This window comes from Diabrotica virgifera, chromosome 7, assembly GCF_917563875.1.
Source record: "Diabrotica virgifera virgifera chromosome 7, PGI_DIABVI_V3a".
In the NCBI taxonomy this organism is placed as follows: Eukaryota; Metazoa; Arthropoda; class Insecta; order Coleoptera; family Chrysomelidae; genus Diabrotica; species Diabrotica virgifera.
In genome coordinates, this window is record NC_065449.1 from 31,173,314 (window position 1) to 31,192,418 (window position 19,105).

The 19,105-nt window shown below is 32.8% G+C and overlaps 1 protein-coding gene across 1 annotated transcript; it reads left to right on the top strand.

Moving 5' to 3' along the window:
• The first annotated feature begins 842 nt into the window (after window positions 1-842).
• On the top strand, window positions 843-7,991 carry LOC114332948 (protein charybde). The gene is made up of 3 exons (XM_028282753.2): window positions 843-1,032; window positions 6,049-6,406; window positions 7,072-7,991. Exons 1-3 carry the CDS (start codon window positions 984-986, stop codon window positions 7,151-7,153), a joined length of 489 nt encoding a protein of 162 aa, XP_028138554.1. The 5' UTR covers window positions 843-983; the 3' UTR covers window positions 7,154-7,991.
• The last annotated feature ends 11,114 nt before the right edge of the window (window positions 7,992-19,105 follow it).

The window sequence follows — 19,105 nt, forward strand, 5'->3', positions numbered from 1 at the left end:
GATGCAACTCGTTCAAATTTAAAGTAAGTAGGTATATACCTGATAAATGAAATGGTGAAAATTATTTATAGAGTATTATTATAACATAATTAATTACGATGCTATACATGAAACATTTATAAATTGTTGGCAAAATATACAAATGATCCTTTGCAACATGTAAAAAACTGTATTTGCCAGTTGGAGTAAAAAAATACAAAAACTACAATCAAAATGATAAAGCATAAATTATTGATATGTATTTTTAACGATTTTTGAATGGACATTTCAAAAATATGCTCTATAAATTTATTTACGTGTTTACTGGAACGGAAACAATAAAGCTGTCTTGTATAACAAACAAAACATTTCCTATTCCTCTTCAAACCAATTTATTACTTGTGCATTACGTCAACCTGTCGTCCAAAAGCTTGACCCAAGTCGAAACCTTCAAATTTTATTTTATTTTGAAGTCGAAATGACGCAAACAAACTCCCAAATTTATTTCGAACAACAGAAACAAAGATCAAAGTAATTCGCTACAAAAATCACGTAGCTATACATATTCAACATTATCAGCTCCGAGGTGTCTAGAAAATACACTTCAAATTTCCTAGAATGAAGTAATAATTCATCAAAAAACAAATACAACGACTCCTTATCAATTTATTCTATTTTTAATGTATGAAGTAAGACAATTGCACGGCTGTACGCACGCCTCTGGCGATCTTGATGCTTATTGCTTGATGAAGCTGCTGCTACCCAAATCACGTAGTCCTGTTCTCGAAACCAGCCGAACGAAGGTTCGAGTGGTTTCGGGCATAAGCCGGTAGGGGTGATGCAACTTTATAAATAAAGAGAACAGCTGATTTTTGTTAGCAGTTCCTATGAGCCACAGAAGGTAGTACATGTGTTTTCACTCGAGCAGTAGAAAGCCGGTCAATTGAATTAATTTGATAATTTTATAGTTTAGTGTGTTTTTGGACATTTCTTTTTAAATTAAAATGGAAGTTTTACCCTTCGTTGACATCAAGCAGCACAGCGGTCTTGAAGGTAGGTTTTTTTTATTATTTTATTTTCCAAAGGTCAGTTATAAATTAATGTAATTAACTGCTATCGTTATAAATGATTATCTTCCTGTAATAACAAAACTAGCTCAAATCTTACGTGTTATAACTAAAAAAGACCTTTTAGCCCTTTGTTTAACCCTTCAGTCCTTTGTTCTGACCGACTTGTCAAAACTTGCATTGCTTTAAATGATTAACTTCTTGCAATAACAAAAATAGCTCAAAGATTACGTGTTATAAGTAAAAAAGCCCTTTTGCCCTTGGTGAATCCCTTCGTCCTTTGTTCTGATCGACCTGTCAAAACTTACATTTTTTTCGCTTTTTTCTCTTACACCTTAAGTAGTTCCATATCATTTCTTATTTCTAAGTACTTTTCTAGTTATTATCTTTCTAATTTCATTAAAACTTATCATCAAAACCTTTTTGTCCTATATTATTAATTATTCTTTGTTTGATAGTCAGATGTTTTCCGAATGATAATCGAATGATTTTCCGTATCGATTCGAGAGAATCGTTTGAAATAGTCCTAATGATTGCATCACCGGAACAAATAAAAAAAATCAATACAGAGAAAGCCGGTCTTTTCATTTCATAACAAAGGAAAACTTGTAAGCTTTGATTTAGAGGCTTGTTTTATAGATGCTATATAACTTTTTGAGTACCAGCAAGTTTCTTTAGTAATTTGTATATTATGTCGGGTTTTTATTTACTTTACTGATATTATTTTGAAACAATTGTAAATATTGACCAAAAGGGCTTTCATAGCAGCTTTGACAAAAAGCCGGTCTTTAGATACATTACCTAACAAAGAAAAACTATAACTTTTATTCAGAAAGATGTTCTATTTTATAACATTTAAATAAAAAGCTTGTTTTATTTACTTTACTGATATTATTTTGAAACAATTTTATATGTTGACTCAAAAGGCTGTATGAAGCAGCTTAGACACTATCGAAAACAAAGAAAAAAGGGATTTGTATAGTAAAATTGTACCATACATAGTCTTCATATACTTCTACATAATGCATTTTTTAACTTACTATAGTGTATATAATAGCGAATAAAGACACTTATTATGCTCTATATTCGTTAATAATAAACACTACAATAATTAACAGAATAAGATTTTTTTTGTTAATAACTTAAATAAGTAACTTAAATAACAAATAACTTAAATAACAAATTGATTTTTATTTCAAGAGAATTATTGTTTAAATTCTTGTTTTAATATATTTTTGTTATCTTCCTTCGAAGTTTCCAATGTTTACATTAATGCTGATTACACTTTCCATATCTTTTCCGGCTATACAAATTCTAAGTCCCGAACAAAGAGATTTTACCGACCCATCATCCGTACCATTAGCCGGAATCGATTCCGGGCTTCTCGATCGTCGAATCGATTCTCGGTTCATTCGATTATCGTTGCTAACCTAATAGCTAGGCCATAGAGTTTCTGCCGGCTCTCGATCAACCGGCTTGTAGTTGTGACCTCTGATGACCTCGAAAGCAGCGCTTAGCAACAGCGCGAGTTTCACTGTGCTTTGATTAATTAATAGCTTTCCAGATGTAGTTAAAGTAGGCGGTTACAGGGTGTTCTTCAATCTCGACGTTTTTTATTCCTTTGGAAATTTATGCCTTTTTAATTACACATTGACTTCAGTATCTGAAAACTTATTCATAATTATATTTACATTGATAACATTCGAAGATACAAATTTGTTATTAATGTTATCAGAACTTGATTGCGAATAATAAAGTTGTTTTTATTAAACAATCTGTTTATAGTTATTTTTCGAAAATGTTTGATCGTTTTGTTCGATGATAAGAGGCAGATCGCAGATAAGACCAAGAATGAACAATAGCTTCTTAAATTTGACTTCCAACATTACAGTACAGATATCTTTAGGTTTTTAACCCAGTTTTTATTATTGTAGATTGAGGTACTTAGATAAAATGAGATTTTCAATGTATTTCTGTTTTTGATGACTGAAAACTGTTTTTTCAGGTTCAAATATTATTTAAGACTTAAATTATAGGTAGAAGCCTCATAATTCAAAAATAAATCTTTTTTTATAAGGGAATAACTTAAAATACGATTTTAGGAATGTAAAGCTTCAAAACTTCTAGTCCTATCTCTTTTCCATATATCAGACTTTTATTTAAATTTACTTCGAATAAAAATCCTCAATTTTCCTCATAGCTAGAACCTCTTTTGTGAACATTATTCTCTCACGCTCACAAGAACCATGAAACAACTATGTTTAGGTCTTTTAACTTTTTGTATTTACTATTGAGCCATTAGACCAATAATGACATACGCGACAGAAACACGACTTAGCACAGGGAGGACAAAGAGTACTTGAAACAGCAGAGGTAAAAATCGTTAAAAAAATCGATGCTAAGAGACTAAGGGACAAAGCTAGAAGTACATGCAACGTGAACAACGTCATGGACTGAGTAAGAAGCAGAGGAGTGGAATGGAACGATCACGTAAAGCCGAATGACAACAAATAGAATCGTAAATAATAAGAGGACAAGAGACGGTTCCTCAATAGGAAGACGATCACTGGAGAAAACGATGGAACGTCAACCTACTGGAGACACATTGAAAAACAGACCGAGTCATGTCTACAGTAGTCTACGCAACAAGAAGAATACTTCTTGGGACAATCATTTTTCAGTTGTATATTACATTTCTTCCTACTTTTATCAATATGCCGTCATTTTTCGGTTCCTTATCTTTTTACATCTTGCATTGTATGATTTTCTCATGTCTTTTCAACTGCAAGACATAAAATTTCAAGTTCTGATTTTTTCATAGTCATAAATCCCCTTTTAAAAAAACTGCTAGAAAAAATCTTACATACGCACGTAAAAACTTGTTTACATCATGTATCTACTCTAAAGAAAGTTAACATAGAAATACGTTTTAAAGTTATATATAAATTTATGGTAATGTATAATAGTTATTCTAAATATAAAAACAACGAAAACAAAGCTATAAATTCTAGTCAAGCCTTCTATAGTTGACAAGCAAAAGAGAATGATTATCAATCAATTAAAATAATAGACACACGTTGCCTATTTAAATAAATTTACATATTTTGCAATGCAAAAGTTCTATCATTAAAGCAATCAAGCGACGACCAAGTAAACACTTTAGATACATTAGTTCTTCATACAGATTTTGTATGTATATTCGAGAAAAACATGGAAAGAAAGCTTTGGCAAAGAGCCAGTTTTCAAAAGTTGTTTATGGTTCAAAAATATATCCGTCAAAATTTGTCCAGAGTTCATTATATTATAGAAATGTATCTAAAAATACATTACATTAACATGAAAAACGGTAATTGGACAACAGAAATCGGTAAAAGAGTTATACTAAAATCACAATAAAGTTGCACTAGAAATGAACAAACCAAGACACGTTGAATGCTACGAGGAGCATTCCCGAATCATGATTTACATGTATATTCACGTAAATACATTGTAAATCATGATTTGGGAGTGCTCCTAGTAACATTCAACGTGCCTTGATTTGTTTATTTCTAGTGCATCTTTATTGTGATTTTAGTATAGTTTTTCTTTGCTTTTGTGCGATCTCAACATAATGAAGGTCAGCATAAACAATTATTATCTGATTTTGTGTTACAAAAACTCGAGGAACACGGTTGGTTTAACAATGTACAAAACTAGACTTTATGTCTTCAGGATGAGTCAGTTGTAACCTTGAAGGTAATGAAATCGATCGAAATATAGTCCGATTCGTAATACAGAAGCAACAAATTGTTTTTTACTTCTTATCTAACAGTTGTTGTTACAAATTCATGATATGGAACGAGCTTTTTCGTAATGTATATTTGTTTGAAAGAAGTGAAAAGGAGATAAGACGTTACTATCTGGTTTTAACTCGTTTTTGTAAAAGTAGATGCAGAAATGTTTGACTTTTGATAGTAATAGAAATTGTTTATTTGTTCTTTACCGGTACATTGCTCTCAGTTTTCTGCATATTATTCTTTTTGATGCTAAATAAGCCTTTGGATGATACTAGGTATCTGTAATATTTGAGATAAACACATAACAGTTCGTTGGATCTATTTGAGCAAAAAAAATCGTCGATCCCGTATCTTAATGACTCGGAAACACTCCTAGTTATGTAATTTAGTTAAATAATAATACCTCAAGTTCCAAAACAAGATTGGTTTTTTTTTCATAGTAGTTTAAAAGCGAGGTCATTTGTGAAATAAATCAAATCATCTGGCTTTGTTCGGGACTAGCGATACCACGCCTCCTTTCACACAGCAACAAGTTCGGAGATACGTGCCCTGCAGAATAATTCAAGCGAGAAAGAGACGGAGGATGCCTCTCGAGTCGTGTTTGTAACCGGTTGCTTTTTCGAAGGGTAGATTCATCTGTATTACACAAATTAGGGACTGAATGAACAAAGGAATACTTTTTTAGGCACTGATATGAACCGGAGTCCTTTTTTAATAAAAGAAAGCTTGATAATTTAATGCTGAAATGGAATAATTTATTATACTCTACGAGTTACTGTTCATCTCTTAGAACCGGTTTTTGAGAGTGTTTCAATCGCTGGTTATTACCTGAGAAATAGTGATTAATGCGATTGTGTTAAAGATTACGCTGAATAAATTACTACAAAAGGCGTATATCTCGACACAGTAGCTACCTGTTCATTTTTATAAAACCACCGATCCATTGTTAAAGCGAGAAATAAGATTACCTGATCTTTCCGTCCCTATTCTTTTGACGAACCTGTTGTAAAAGACACACAAAAGAATACTCCGGGGTTGCCCTTAAACACCTGACTGACAATACAGAAATAGAAAAATAAACAAATACATCAGGTGAATAATATAATGTAAACTCAGTATAAAAAGTAATTTTAAATAAAAAATTATTAAAGGAAGATAATAATTTATGAATATAAAGTTTTTTTTGTTCATAACATTTACTTATGTTTTTTTTTTCTTTTTTTCAGGCTGTGAACCAGAATATAATGAATTTTTCCGGTTAGAAGAGACGTCCCTGATAGAAGCATTATCTAAGCGTCTCGAAGGAGAGCTTAGGACTGCGAAGAGAACCCATCTTTCGGTAGGAGAAGTTCTTCTTCCCAATGGACTGACGCATTCGATAGCCAAAGATCTTTTTTACTTGGCCGATTCTGAACCTTGTGGACTTCGTGGGTGCACTTTGTATATAGACTTTGAGAACAATGATCTCAAGACGAATTTGAGCCAGGTCAAGTGCGATGCTTCGACTCCTTCTACCTTCGAAGTGTACTTGACGCTTAAGCAGGCGACCACTGGATGGAATTCGTTTCTGCCACAGTTTCTTAAGTAAGTATCACTTTAGCACTACTTTTCCTTGAAACAAATGTTCCTTGATCAGCTTCTTTCCTTTCCTTTACATAATCAACTTAACTTTAGGTATGCTTGACACATCTTCTTTTAGCATTTATAACCCTGGCTGACTGACTACTTGTGCCTGTGCCTTTCTCTTTCATTGTCTTACATTCATACTTTTCAGATCTTCTTACATATCGACTTCCATTGTCGACTCCATTTTCTTTGTTCATTTTGTCTCTTATCTCTGGATATGACCCAGCCATGACTCCATGACAGTATCTGACTTACAGTTTCTTTTGGTATTTTGATAAATCTATTTTTTATCCAACTAGAACTGAACATATAAAAATTTTGTAGTGTAACTCTTTACAAGTCCTTCTTGTTTAAACAGTACTTGGTGTAATGTTTTGAATTTTGGTTTTTTTTTTCTAGTTTCTAAGTCATTGTTTACATTTTTGAATTCATGAAATTGTAGATTTTGTCGTATTTTTGCTCATAGTGTCCAATTTAGTAAGTCCTGTACATACTCCTCTCTCTTTTGAAGACCACAAGCATTTTTGATCATATTTTTTGTTCCTTCTAAACTACTTGCATTACCACACTCAAATATGACTTATATAAACTGGGTTACTAATGATTGTTTTTCTTTGTTACAGAAAAATCACAAGTTCTGGAGCGCTTATGATAAGTGCAGAATATGGACTTACCAAGAAGCAACTGTATCGCTCGAGTTACTAACTCGACTGATTTTTGATAATAATATGTGATCATTCACACACATATACGTACACATTTACATTTACAAGTATCTCGAAATTTTTTTTATTTCATTCACGTTTTTGTATTCATAACTATATCATTAGTTGTAATCGTTCGTTTCTTTATCAAGTTAGTTAACATTGAGTTGTATGTGTAAGATATAAAAGAGTTTTTAAGGTTTTTGGTAATTTTAAAAATTCTAAAATTGTGATATAGGTGTGCAGATTATAAAAGTGTTATATTCATATTTTTTGTGATATTAGTTCGATACGAATTTTATTTTTATAGAATAGGTGCGTTCAGCTGATATTTGGTTGAGAACTGAAAAAGTACATGGGGGAATATATGTGTACAGTACCCTGACTAAACATTATGGCATATATTATGCTAACCGTTTAGTTTGAAGCTTTTAGTGTACTGTACGTATGTAGTTCACTGTGTAACGTGTGATTTGTTCAGTATTAAAACTTCTTTACCAAATATACTAAGAACACAATCTGATCTCAAATTAATATAGATTTGTTAGATATGTGGGAATTTTTATACATTTTTAATAGAAGTCTTCATAAGATTTATGTACTTCCATACTAATATGTCTAGATTTGTAAACGATATACATGGAAGAGCAGAACTTCATATCCCAGTATACACACTATATTCTGACATGACACTTTACAAAAAAAATTTACATAAAGTACTAATTACTTTGTTCTCTTCTTCTGTGGGTGTTGTTTGGATTTAGTTATAAAATCAAATAAATGTCTGTACCAAGAAAAAAAATAATGCAGAAAAAATAATAAATCTTTGAAGTATGTTACTTTATTGTATTATTTCAAACAAAATAATTATTTTTCCATTGAAGTTACAACCTAAAATTCCTAAAAATAATAAAAATGAAAAATATTAAGTGAATAAAATAACTAAAAATAGACCTACCTGGTCACAAAAAGTGGACAAGATTCTGAAATATATGATTTTATGAGCACAAAAGAAAATGCAGGTGAATACAGAGACTACAATGTAGTAGGTACATAAAAAAAGTGGATAAAATTTTCAAATAGACTATTTCATGAGAAGAAAATAAGATCTATACTAAATTTACAATCAAGATGCAGTAGAAGAAAACAAGACACGTTAAATGCTACTAGGAGTACTCCCGAATCATAATTTACAATGTATATACATTGTAAATCCCAAATCATGATTTCCAAAGTTTATACATTGTAAATTATGATTCGGGAGTGCTCCTAGTAGCATTTAACGTGTCTTGGTTTGTTTATTTCTACTGCATCTTGATTGCAAATTTAGTATAGGTGAATATACGGACTTTAACATAGTAGTCACATAGAAGAGTGGACAAAATTATCAAATAGAGTATTTGAGGGTATAGATGCAAAACCCGCTAAGTCACATTTTTGTGAAATTTTCGTTTGATACAGCAATTTGTTCTTTGTGTGTATATACACTAAAATCTCTGTTAACCGAAATAATTTGGGGTGGGAGGCCGTTTCGGATAACAATAATTTCGGTTAAAAATAACATTGTTTTTTGTATTCTTCTTGTATCAAATTACATATTGGAGTGATAGAGCAGTAAAACATCATTGTCAAAGAAAAACACAAAATAAAATAGAAGATTTCTTCAAAAAAACACTCTTAAACATGTTCATTTTCCTTAATTTTATTGCAGTTTTTAAATTTACTTTTTATTGATGAAATTATTGAACTGTCATCCATTTCGGTTAAACGATGTTTCGGTTAACGGAGGTTTTACTGTACATAAGTTCAAACATAATTTAGGTGCAAATCCTACCTTAAATGGGAGTCATGTAAAGGAGAAAATGTGCTTAAGCCACAGCTTAAGCTGCAAAACCCGCCTTGTCCAAAAAAATCTAGTTGCGAAGACAGCCAAGTCCGGTCTGACCAATGGCATAACGTTTGGACTGACACATAATTTACTCTTTCCCGCAAAATTTTTATGAGTTTGTTATTTTCAATTTTATAACAATGATTATAAATATTAACAAATAAATGTGTTTTTAAGTTAATTTTTAAAATAATTCATTAAGTGAAGTTTAAAAAAACACGGTGTTCCGAATTTTTTGAGGATTTCAAATACAAAGTCACTAAATTTTGTTGCAAATCCCGTCATGTCCATAAATAAAACCAATTTTATACTGAAACTGCAGATCAAATATTTTTTATTTTGTATTCTTCTAATAAAATATAATACTGGAATACAAGTAAATCAAACAGAAAGCTCAAAATATCGCAGCAGTCCTCTGTAATGGTTTTTCAGGTCTCCTGAAAATTTTGATAGATGTGACTTGGCGGATTTTGCTTCTATACCCCTCATTTCATGAAACAAAAGAAGATGTAGGGGAATATAAGATAGTAAGTAGTCACATAAAAAATGGACAATATTGAAAAATTCTGGAGTAGACTATTTCATGAAAACAAAAGAAGATAATATAGGTGAAATATAACGACTACACGTTAGTAGGCTGTAATGAGTTGACCTCAGCACACAATTCTCTAGTGTAAAAGGGGTGACATAGGAATTAATTAATAAATCATAATATAAATATATTATTAAAATCACAGTTATAATCTTCATTGACCACCTATCTCTAGTAGAAGCTCCCTTCCTTATGCAACCCCCATTACACTAGAGAGTAGTGTGTATTAGCTAACTCAGAACATGTAAGACAGTATGCCAATAACAATATTAGTATATTTCAGGAATTTGTGACTATTTTGTATGAGGGATGAAAGCTTTGACTGAAACAATTCGCTGTTCTGAGAAAGTTAATATATAGCAAATTCTCCGAATATTGAAGCACTGTCGAAGACAAACAAAAATACGGTTTTAACTGATAATATGTATTTTACAGTAATTATTGATACAAAAATAGAAGGAAATTACAATTTCTATTGTTTCTAAAATGTATTGTTAAGTATATATTTACTGATAATAACTCAAAATTATTCTTATTGAGAAAATGAAAACGAATTTCCTTACAGTGTACCCAATCAATAATTAATTTAGATTGTAAATGATGACTTTGGTTTAGTTGCTTCGATGGAATATTCACGTATCCAACATTCTTCTATGAACTTTTCACATTTGCGCACACGGTACACAGAGAACCGGTATGCCGATTGTCGTCGCTAAATTTGGTTTCGGCCGCGCAGCACGTCACGTGGGAACCTAACAGATATTTGCTTATTGTTTGGATGCATTATTTCGTATGTGGTGGCGTTGAAAGTGAATAGATTGAGGCGGTTTTAAAATATTAAGTTGTTAACGATTGAAGTAATTCTATATTATTTTAGTTACAAATTGTTGTTTATTAGCATAACTGCGTATTTTTAAAACTATTATAATATAACTATTAGTTTTATACTAATTTATTAAAATCGAGACTATAATGCCATTTGAGGTGATATTATGCATGTGCAGAACACGAACGTATATTAGAATGAGGGATATTAACAGAAAAAAGTTTTAAAAACTGCCAGAGATCACTTGACAAAAAGATATCTAAATTTTCTAATTTTAAAAAATGATTTTATTTCTAGATACTAATTCTAATATTATTAATAAAACTTTTCCCGGAAATTTGTTTTTTTAATAATATATATAATATGTATTATACATAGTACAGTGAAACCTCAATAACTCGGATTAATCGGGACCGCGGCCGATCCGGGTTATCGAAAATCCGGGTTAGCCGGAGAATATGGTAAAAATTAATAAAATACGGTATACTTACAGATAAACTCCGTTATAATTAAAGTTGCCCAAAATCGGTCTTGGTCTTGCAGTCTTGATCTTGTTCTTGCGTTTTCTCAAGCCAAGACCAAGACCAAGACCGCCTAATTTTAGCAAGACCAAGACCAAGACTTACCGTGCAAGACTTGAGCAAGAACAAGACTTAGCCTGCGAGACTCTTGCGTCTTGCAGTTAGAACTGAGGGTCGTTTTAGGGAGTATATTAGTTCGGCTATATTCTTAGATACTTTATGAAAAACAAAAAAAAATTGTAACAAAAATTTTGAAAATTGGACTTATGCTCACTACGAAAAATACCATAAACATACACAGCGAGTCAAAATATCCATTTAAAGAACACTTGACACATTTGACACGTACTCAGGTCATTATTACAATGTAAAAATAAAATATTTTGTACATTCCTTCCCAGCAGACGACTTCTCTGAAATTAGTTGTCCGGGTTATGAGAATAGTCGCCTTTTAATCATAACATAACATTCTTGCTTTGTGACGCCGATAGTAATATCAAATATCGTATCCAAACTTTTTAAAAATATATCACCTTGATGATAAAAAATATACCTAATAAGTAATTCATTTTTTTCATTATTAGTTTTCTAGGAATTTAAACACCACAAATTTAATCTTATCGGTATATAGAATAGTAAGACTATTATGTATTGTTTTTGCTGAATGTGCTACTATGCTATGAGATCACTGGGTTACACAAAATTTGCCGAAACAGAGCGGCTAATATTTAAAAGTATGATAACGAGACAAAAGAACAGTGTAAATAAAATACCGAAATTAACGATATACACTTCTCCAAAAAATTTACTCACCACCTTAAAAACGGGTCATTTTTAATGTCTTGAATTTCCTAAGCCTGTTGTCCGATTTAAGTGATTTCTTAATATGTTGTCTTATTTTTATAAATATCGCTGTAATATTATTGTTGCTAGACAGGTCAATTATTGTCATTGTACACCGGGTGTACCAATAAAAGTGTGTTTTTCACACTCTGTGGAATATTCTAGCATTTATAAAATACTGAATTTACAACGATAACCTCATATTTTCTTACCATTATGTTTTTTTTCATTCGCTTGTATTGGATAATAAAATACATAAGTTTCTAATAAACTTTAGTTAGTTAGAACATAGGAACGGATCACTTAGATCATGGGTTTAAACTCCACTCGGTCTCAGTTGTCTAGATCAGTAATTCTCAATTTTTTTGAGTCATGAACCACAAAATACTTTTTATTATTTTTGTTACCACCTAACTGAAATAGGTATCTAGCTAGGTAATCTAATTAAGTATAATAATAATTGTGGTGCTGATTTTAGCTGTTTTTGCGTTTTGTGTACCACCGCAAACAATGATATGTACCACCAGTGGTACATACACCCCAGATTGAGAACCGCTGGTCTAGATATTTATTAATTTGGCTGGTCTTTACTATGACTATGGTATTCTAGCTTAAAATGTACATCTCTGTCACGTTATTCAAAGATATGCAATATGCTAGTGGGTAACTGCGAGACTTGCAAGACTCTTGCTGCAAGACCAAAACCAAGACCAAGACCGGAAGCGCAATATCAAGACCAAGACCAAGACCAGGTGTACTGGCGCAAGACCAAGACCAAGACTGTCTAAGTCTCGTCTTGGTCTTGCATTTGGGCAACACTAGTTATAATTAAAATAACATGAAATATACACATGCACAGTAACTACACATCTACATTACTAAAAACACGCAAACACAAACCTAAGCAAACGAAAGCGAACAATACAATACTGTACTACATACAATACAGTCACAATCGGAACGATGTTGTTATTTAAGAACAGTGAAAACGTAACGCCATTGTTTAAAAAATAATTTTTTAAATAGTCTTTTAGTCTTTTTTAAACAATGCTAAGACAGCTTGATATAAATAAAGGAATAACAGTTGCTTGTTGTTTCCGATAATAACGTCGCTCTGCTGCCGGCGCCGCGCGCCGTGTGCCATGTGTCATTTTTACTATCGTATAGTTCAAATTACACAAACACACATTACCTCTCAAATATTATATTACATACATTTTTTGTTGAAATGTTTGTCTGACGAAAATCGGTCCGGGTTAGCCGGACTTCCGGGTTATCGGGGGCCGACTTATCGGGGTTCCACTGTATTAATATACATAATTGATTTAAAGTTAAACCAGGTTAGGAATCACAAAAATTTAAAGTGCGAACATTTTATACATACATATACACAGTGGGCCAAAAAAAACAGTCCACCTCGTTATTTGGCAGTATTTATTAGATTTTAAGGAAATGAAGAAACAGGTCGATTTTTAATCTAAGGGGCATACATTTTTACGGTACATACATCTGTCATTTGTCAACCCCCTCCCTTACATTTCCCCCACCCCTTGTTTTTAAATAGCGAATACGGGTCGTGTGCTACCTCATTTGAAATGTTATTAAATTCTTTATTCAGTAATATTAACACTGACATAATTATTTATACAGGGTGTCCAAGAAAAATTATTTTGAATTAAATTAATTGACACAAAAAGAAGAATGTATGCAATTTATTTAAATCAAAATACATTCTACTACTGACAGAAAACAGAGAAAAATGTTTATTTGATAAATGTTTTTCGCTTAAATTCAATATTCAACCTACCAATAGGCAGATGGGTGGCAGTTTGAATATTGAAATTAAGCGAAGAGTAATGTTTATTTATCAAAAAACATTTTTTTCTGTTTTGTGACAGCAGTAGAATGTATTTTGAATTAAATAAATTACATATATTCTTTTTGTGTCAATTAATTTAATTAAAATATTTTTTTCTTGAACACCCTGTATAAGTAATTATGTTTATGTTTATATTACTGAATAAAGAATCGAGTAACCTTTTAAATGAGCTAGCACACGACCCCTATTCCCTATTTACAAATAAGGGGTGGGGGGAGTGGAAGGGAGGGGGTTGACAAATGACAAATGTATGTACCGTAAAAATGTGTCCCACTTAGATCAAAAATCGATCTGTTTCGTCATTTCCTTAAAATCTAATAAATACTGCCAAATATCGAGGTGGACTGTTTTCTTTGGCCCACTCTGTATATGTATGTATATTACAGTCTAATAAAATGTTCGCACTTGAAATTTTTAGATTCCTAACCTGGTTTAACTTAAAATCAACATTTTTCTATTTTGTAAATAAAATTTTAAAGTCATCAAGTAATTGATTCTATTCATCTAAAACTTCAAATTTCTTAATTGATTTGTGGTTAAGTTTTTATTTTTATTCAAATATTTTTTAACAATCTAGAATAACAGTAAGTAGACACAATTTTATGTGAAACATTTTTACAGACCCAGTAGTAAAGTGAATGTTTATATTATTTCTGTTTTATTTTTTTAATATACTATGGTGAATGTATATTGGACAACAGATACCTAAAATCTTTATTTTTCAACGGAAATTCATGTTTAAATTAAATGCACATTGGAAAATGACAGTAAAAAGAATATACAATACAATTTCTTATTTAAAAAGCAATGATAGGTACATAATTTTAAAATTCAAACAATATTACCGCTTCATTTAGCATTGCCAGATGAAAATTAAGGTTCCCATATGACGTCACGAGTTCGCCTTCCATGCGTGCGAACATACCGGTTTTCTGTGTACCGTGATTTGCGCACACTTTTTTTTTCCAAATTGCAGAAGTAGATAGCAATATTCAATGCTTCTTGTCATGTTTTCAAAACTGCTGCAAGGTAAAGTAGCTGGACCAGAGATGATGTTCCTGAGAAAAGTGTGGAGACGCAGATTTAGGAGAGACAGGAATAAGCTGGCTTCATTTACTAGAAGAGGTTCATTTACTAGAATTATGGAACTGGGATACCTAAATGGAAAAGCAGTGTATTATTATGAAAAGATATACAACAATGCACAAACTAATGGGTCATAAAATACAGATTTGTACAAGGCAGATAAACAACAGATGCTGCAATATTTTCATTAGAGCCAGCTGATAAAAAAATATAGGAATAAATAAGCAAATGGTATTGGCGACATCTTAGGAAAAGATAAAGTTTTCGAAAGGGTTGAGGATCAATAAAAAAGATCCTCTGGAGAGTATGTGTCAGAAATCAATAGATTATATATTACCTATATTATCGTCAACAGAAGATATAGAAATTCTATAATATACAAAACTGATCAAGGAGCGGACATATCCTCCGATCACATATCCGGGTTATTTTGTCGATGGGAGTGAAACTAAAGAATGTAAAGAGCCCTAGCTCCAAGAAAATTATGGATACAAAGAGGCTCAAACAAGACAACACATAAGCGGAAACGAAGTTTAAAATAAACGAGTACTTAAAGGAAGGTCAAAGAAGATAATGCGAGAACTTTATTGACCAAGAATGGGGAAACATTCAACATGCCCTTGTGTCAATTGGAAAAGAAACCCTCGAATCACTTGAATAAAAAAGAAAAACTTGGATGCCAGTAGAAATTCTTGAACTTATGGAAGAACGAATAAAATAATAAACTAAAGATCTGAAAAAATACAAAGGAATTAAGGAATTCAGAGATAGATCAGAAAGAAAATTCGAGAGACAAAAGACAGGAGGCTTTCCGACAGATGCAAGGAAATATAATATCAGATTCAATAGATGGGATCAATTGAGAAGTCTTGAATAACTTATGTTTTGCAGATGATACAGTAATAATGACGTACACAACAATGATTTACACAGCGGTTCTCAACCTGTTTGAGTGATGTACCACCTACAGTTATTTTTATTATTTTTGGTACCACCTATATTTTTAAATTGTATTATCAATTCTTACTAAGTACTACAGATAGGGCTTTTCATCGATTGTCATTTATTTCGAGCCTTTGTCATGTGTCACATAATAATATATTAACATATCTACGCCATACGTCTTTGGTTTGTATCATTGGTATATACGTTGTATATATTTAAAATACCAATAACGTATGACGTAGATATATTAATATTATGTGACACATGACAGAAGCTCGAAACAAATGACTGTGAATGAAAAGCCCTATTGAGAACCTCTGATTTACAGAACTGAATACAATGCTTTAATTAATACTGTTCCTTAAGAAAACTAATTGCATGATCATGGGTACCTAAATCAGCAGATTCTTCTTCTTCTCGTAGCACTACAACACGAGGTGAGTCTTGGCTGACTGCACAACTCGCTTCCATCTCGTACGGTCGTCCATGATAGTTGGGTCAGTGGGTAGCCCCATTGTTCTTAAGTCTAACCATATATTGTCTCTACATCGCATTCGTGGGCGTCCTAAGGGCCTTCTTCCCGTGGGGGCTTCCTCCCAGATTAACCTGGCTAGGCAGTTATTAGGAAGTCTAGTCTACGGGCATGGCCAGCCCATCTTAGACGTTGTGATTTAATTTCTTGGACTAAAAAACAGCAGATACAGACATCCAATTGATTATTGAAGATACTGTAATTGAGAGTGTGGATACCTACAAATACTTAAGAACATGGATAACATCAAATGTAGACCTAACCAAATAAATTAAGACACGTATTAAAATAGCACGTGCATCATTCATTAAACTTAAAAAGTTTCTTTGTTGTCAGGATATAAGTCCAGAACTCAGGGACGTAACTAGAGGGGGGCACGCGGGGCATGTGCCCCGGGCGCAAGTTGTTGGGGGCGCCAACACGGCCACAGATTTTTCTAATAAAAATTGTTGAAAATATTTTTAATGCGAGGTGTGTCGCAAAAGAAAATAATTATATTTATTATTTTTATTTGATTTAAGTCTAAGAAAATGCAAAGTGAAATGATGATCTGACTATTTACGAATCATGTTTACGGTCCGGATGAACTTGTACGGAACGAGTATGGGCACACTGTGTTATCTGTGGAATGAGTCACTAGGACGGCGCGGCGTCAGAACACTTCCTTCCTCTCCCGGCTCCCACCCACAGCTCCCCCATCCCTTCCTCCACCAATAGATGGGAGGTTTTATTAAAATATGTCCCTCTATCTGTAGAGGAGGCATTATGCCTCCTCTACATATCGGCAGACGCGTCTGCGGATGCATCTGCCGATGTATCATCACGTGCTGACCACATATCTGTAGTACACATCTGTAAATCGTTCAGTCTGTGTTAATTCTCGGGTGACGCAATATTTACTTTGAATTCACTGCGAAAACTAATGCGTCGTAGAGGTCCGAGGTAAACAACAGACGATCAAATGACCCCATCTACACATCTGCGGATGCATACGCAGATGCCGTCCGCGGACACGTCTGCCGATGTGTAGAGGAGGCATAAAACTACAAAGTAACACCAGATGGTCGACTAAGAGGGAAGCTGTACAAGTTATATACAAGCATCTAGGTAAAATTATAAATGCTTTAAATGACCTCAGAACCAGCCTAACTACCTCAGATGAAACAAAAACTGAAGCAACTAATATTTTGAAAAATGTCAAGCAGTTTGACTTTATAGTTCTCTCCTGTTTTTGGTACAAGCAATTGACCCGCATTGACATTGTGAACAAGCTCCTACAAGTGGAGAATATCACCATAGATCTTCTTCTTCTTCTCTCTTCTTCTACGGCACTACAGCCCAAATTGAGCCTTGGCCTTCTCTATTTTTTGCCTCCACCCTTGCCTGTCTGTGGCGGCTCTCCTCCATACACGGACTCCTAAAAGGGCTTGTGCGTCGCTGTTTACTGTGTCTTCCCAGCGCTTTTGTGGCTTCCCAACCGGCCTCTTTCCTTACATTCTAGCATTCAGTGCTCGTTTTGGTAGCCTATCCTCTCCCATTCTTATCACATGTCCGGCCCATTGCAATCTTTGTATTCTAATAAAGTCTGACAGGGCGGCCAGATAACAATATAAACTTGTTTCAAACTTGCAACAAGTTTGATACATCAAACATGAAAGCTTGCTGCAGGTTTGCCATGGCAACTTTGCAAACTTGCAGCAAGGTTAAATCAAACTTGCTAGTTGGTGTGTGACAAACTTGCATGAAGTTTGTTTTTTCAAACTTGATACAAACTTGATATAACAAACTTTCTGAAGGTTTGTTTTTGTTTTGTTGCATGAAGTTTGTTTTTTCAAACTTGATACAAACTTGCTTAAGGTTTGTTTTGAGATATTAGCCACAATTTGAATAAAACAATGTGAATAAAAAGTACAATACTATTTTATATAACTATTTATTAATCACTCGACTAAAATACAATCTATTGTATAAAATTATTCATTGGAACTTACATTAAACACCCTAGCTTCAGATTCCGATGCTTGGTTTTGTCTATCAGCTCTGAAACAAATAGAAATTGTTAAAAACTCTTGCTGTGTGAACAGAATTAATCTATGTTTAAAAGAGGTAAAAAGATGTTAAAGTAACAATTTTACAATAAAACCTAAAATTTATTTATTATATCTATTTTATAATATATAATTTATTTTAAATAGTATGTCAGTACAGTTAGAAGCTACAAAAAAACATAAAAAGAGTTACCCTCTACCTCAATTCAATGCCACCAGAGTTGGCCAGAGCAAAATGAGTAGGTACTAATCTGTAATGCAGTAAGCATGCAGTTTGGTCTATTAACAATGAAGAAAATAGGCTTCAGCTTAGTAATAATAATTAAGGTAATAGTCTCGGAGAATTGTACGGAAAATTTAAGTTGTAAAAAACTTGAAGAAAAATATCAACATAACCACAACAACAAACTATCACCGCGTACGCGTAGCAGATTATTTTTCCCGTGTTGCCAGCCATCGAGTAAGCTTTTTCCCTCAACTTACCTTAAAAATTCTCACTTTTATGAAAAAATTCGCTCCTATTTACAAAATCTGCGAAAATATCTTGAATTATTTTCAAATCTCTTGATTTTTTTAAATATTGTGCAATTTGGACTGGAGCAAAAATTCCCTTTTGAGATAACTTTTTCAATTGTATGTTGAAAATTCTCGCAAACACAGAAATTTCCCTCCGGGTGGCAACACTTTCGTTGTCGTGGGCGGGATATCAGTCGGGGCGCCGAACGAAAACCGAATCGAAGCGGGCTGTGCAAAGCTAAGCTTGAAGCAAAGTTGCTACAAACTTGAATAATCA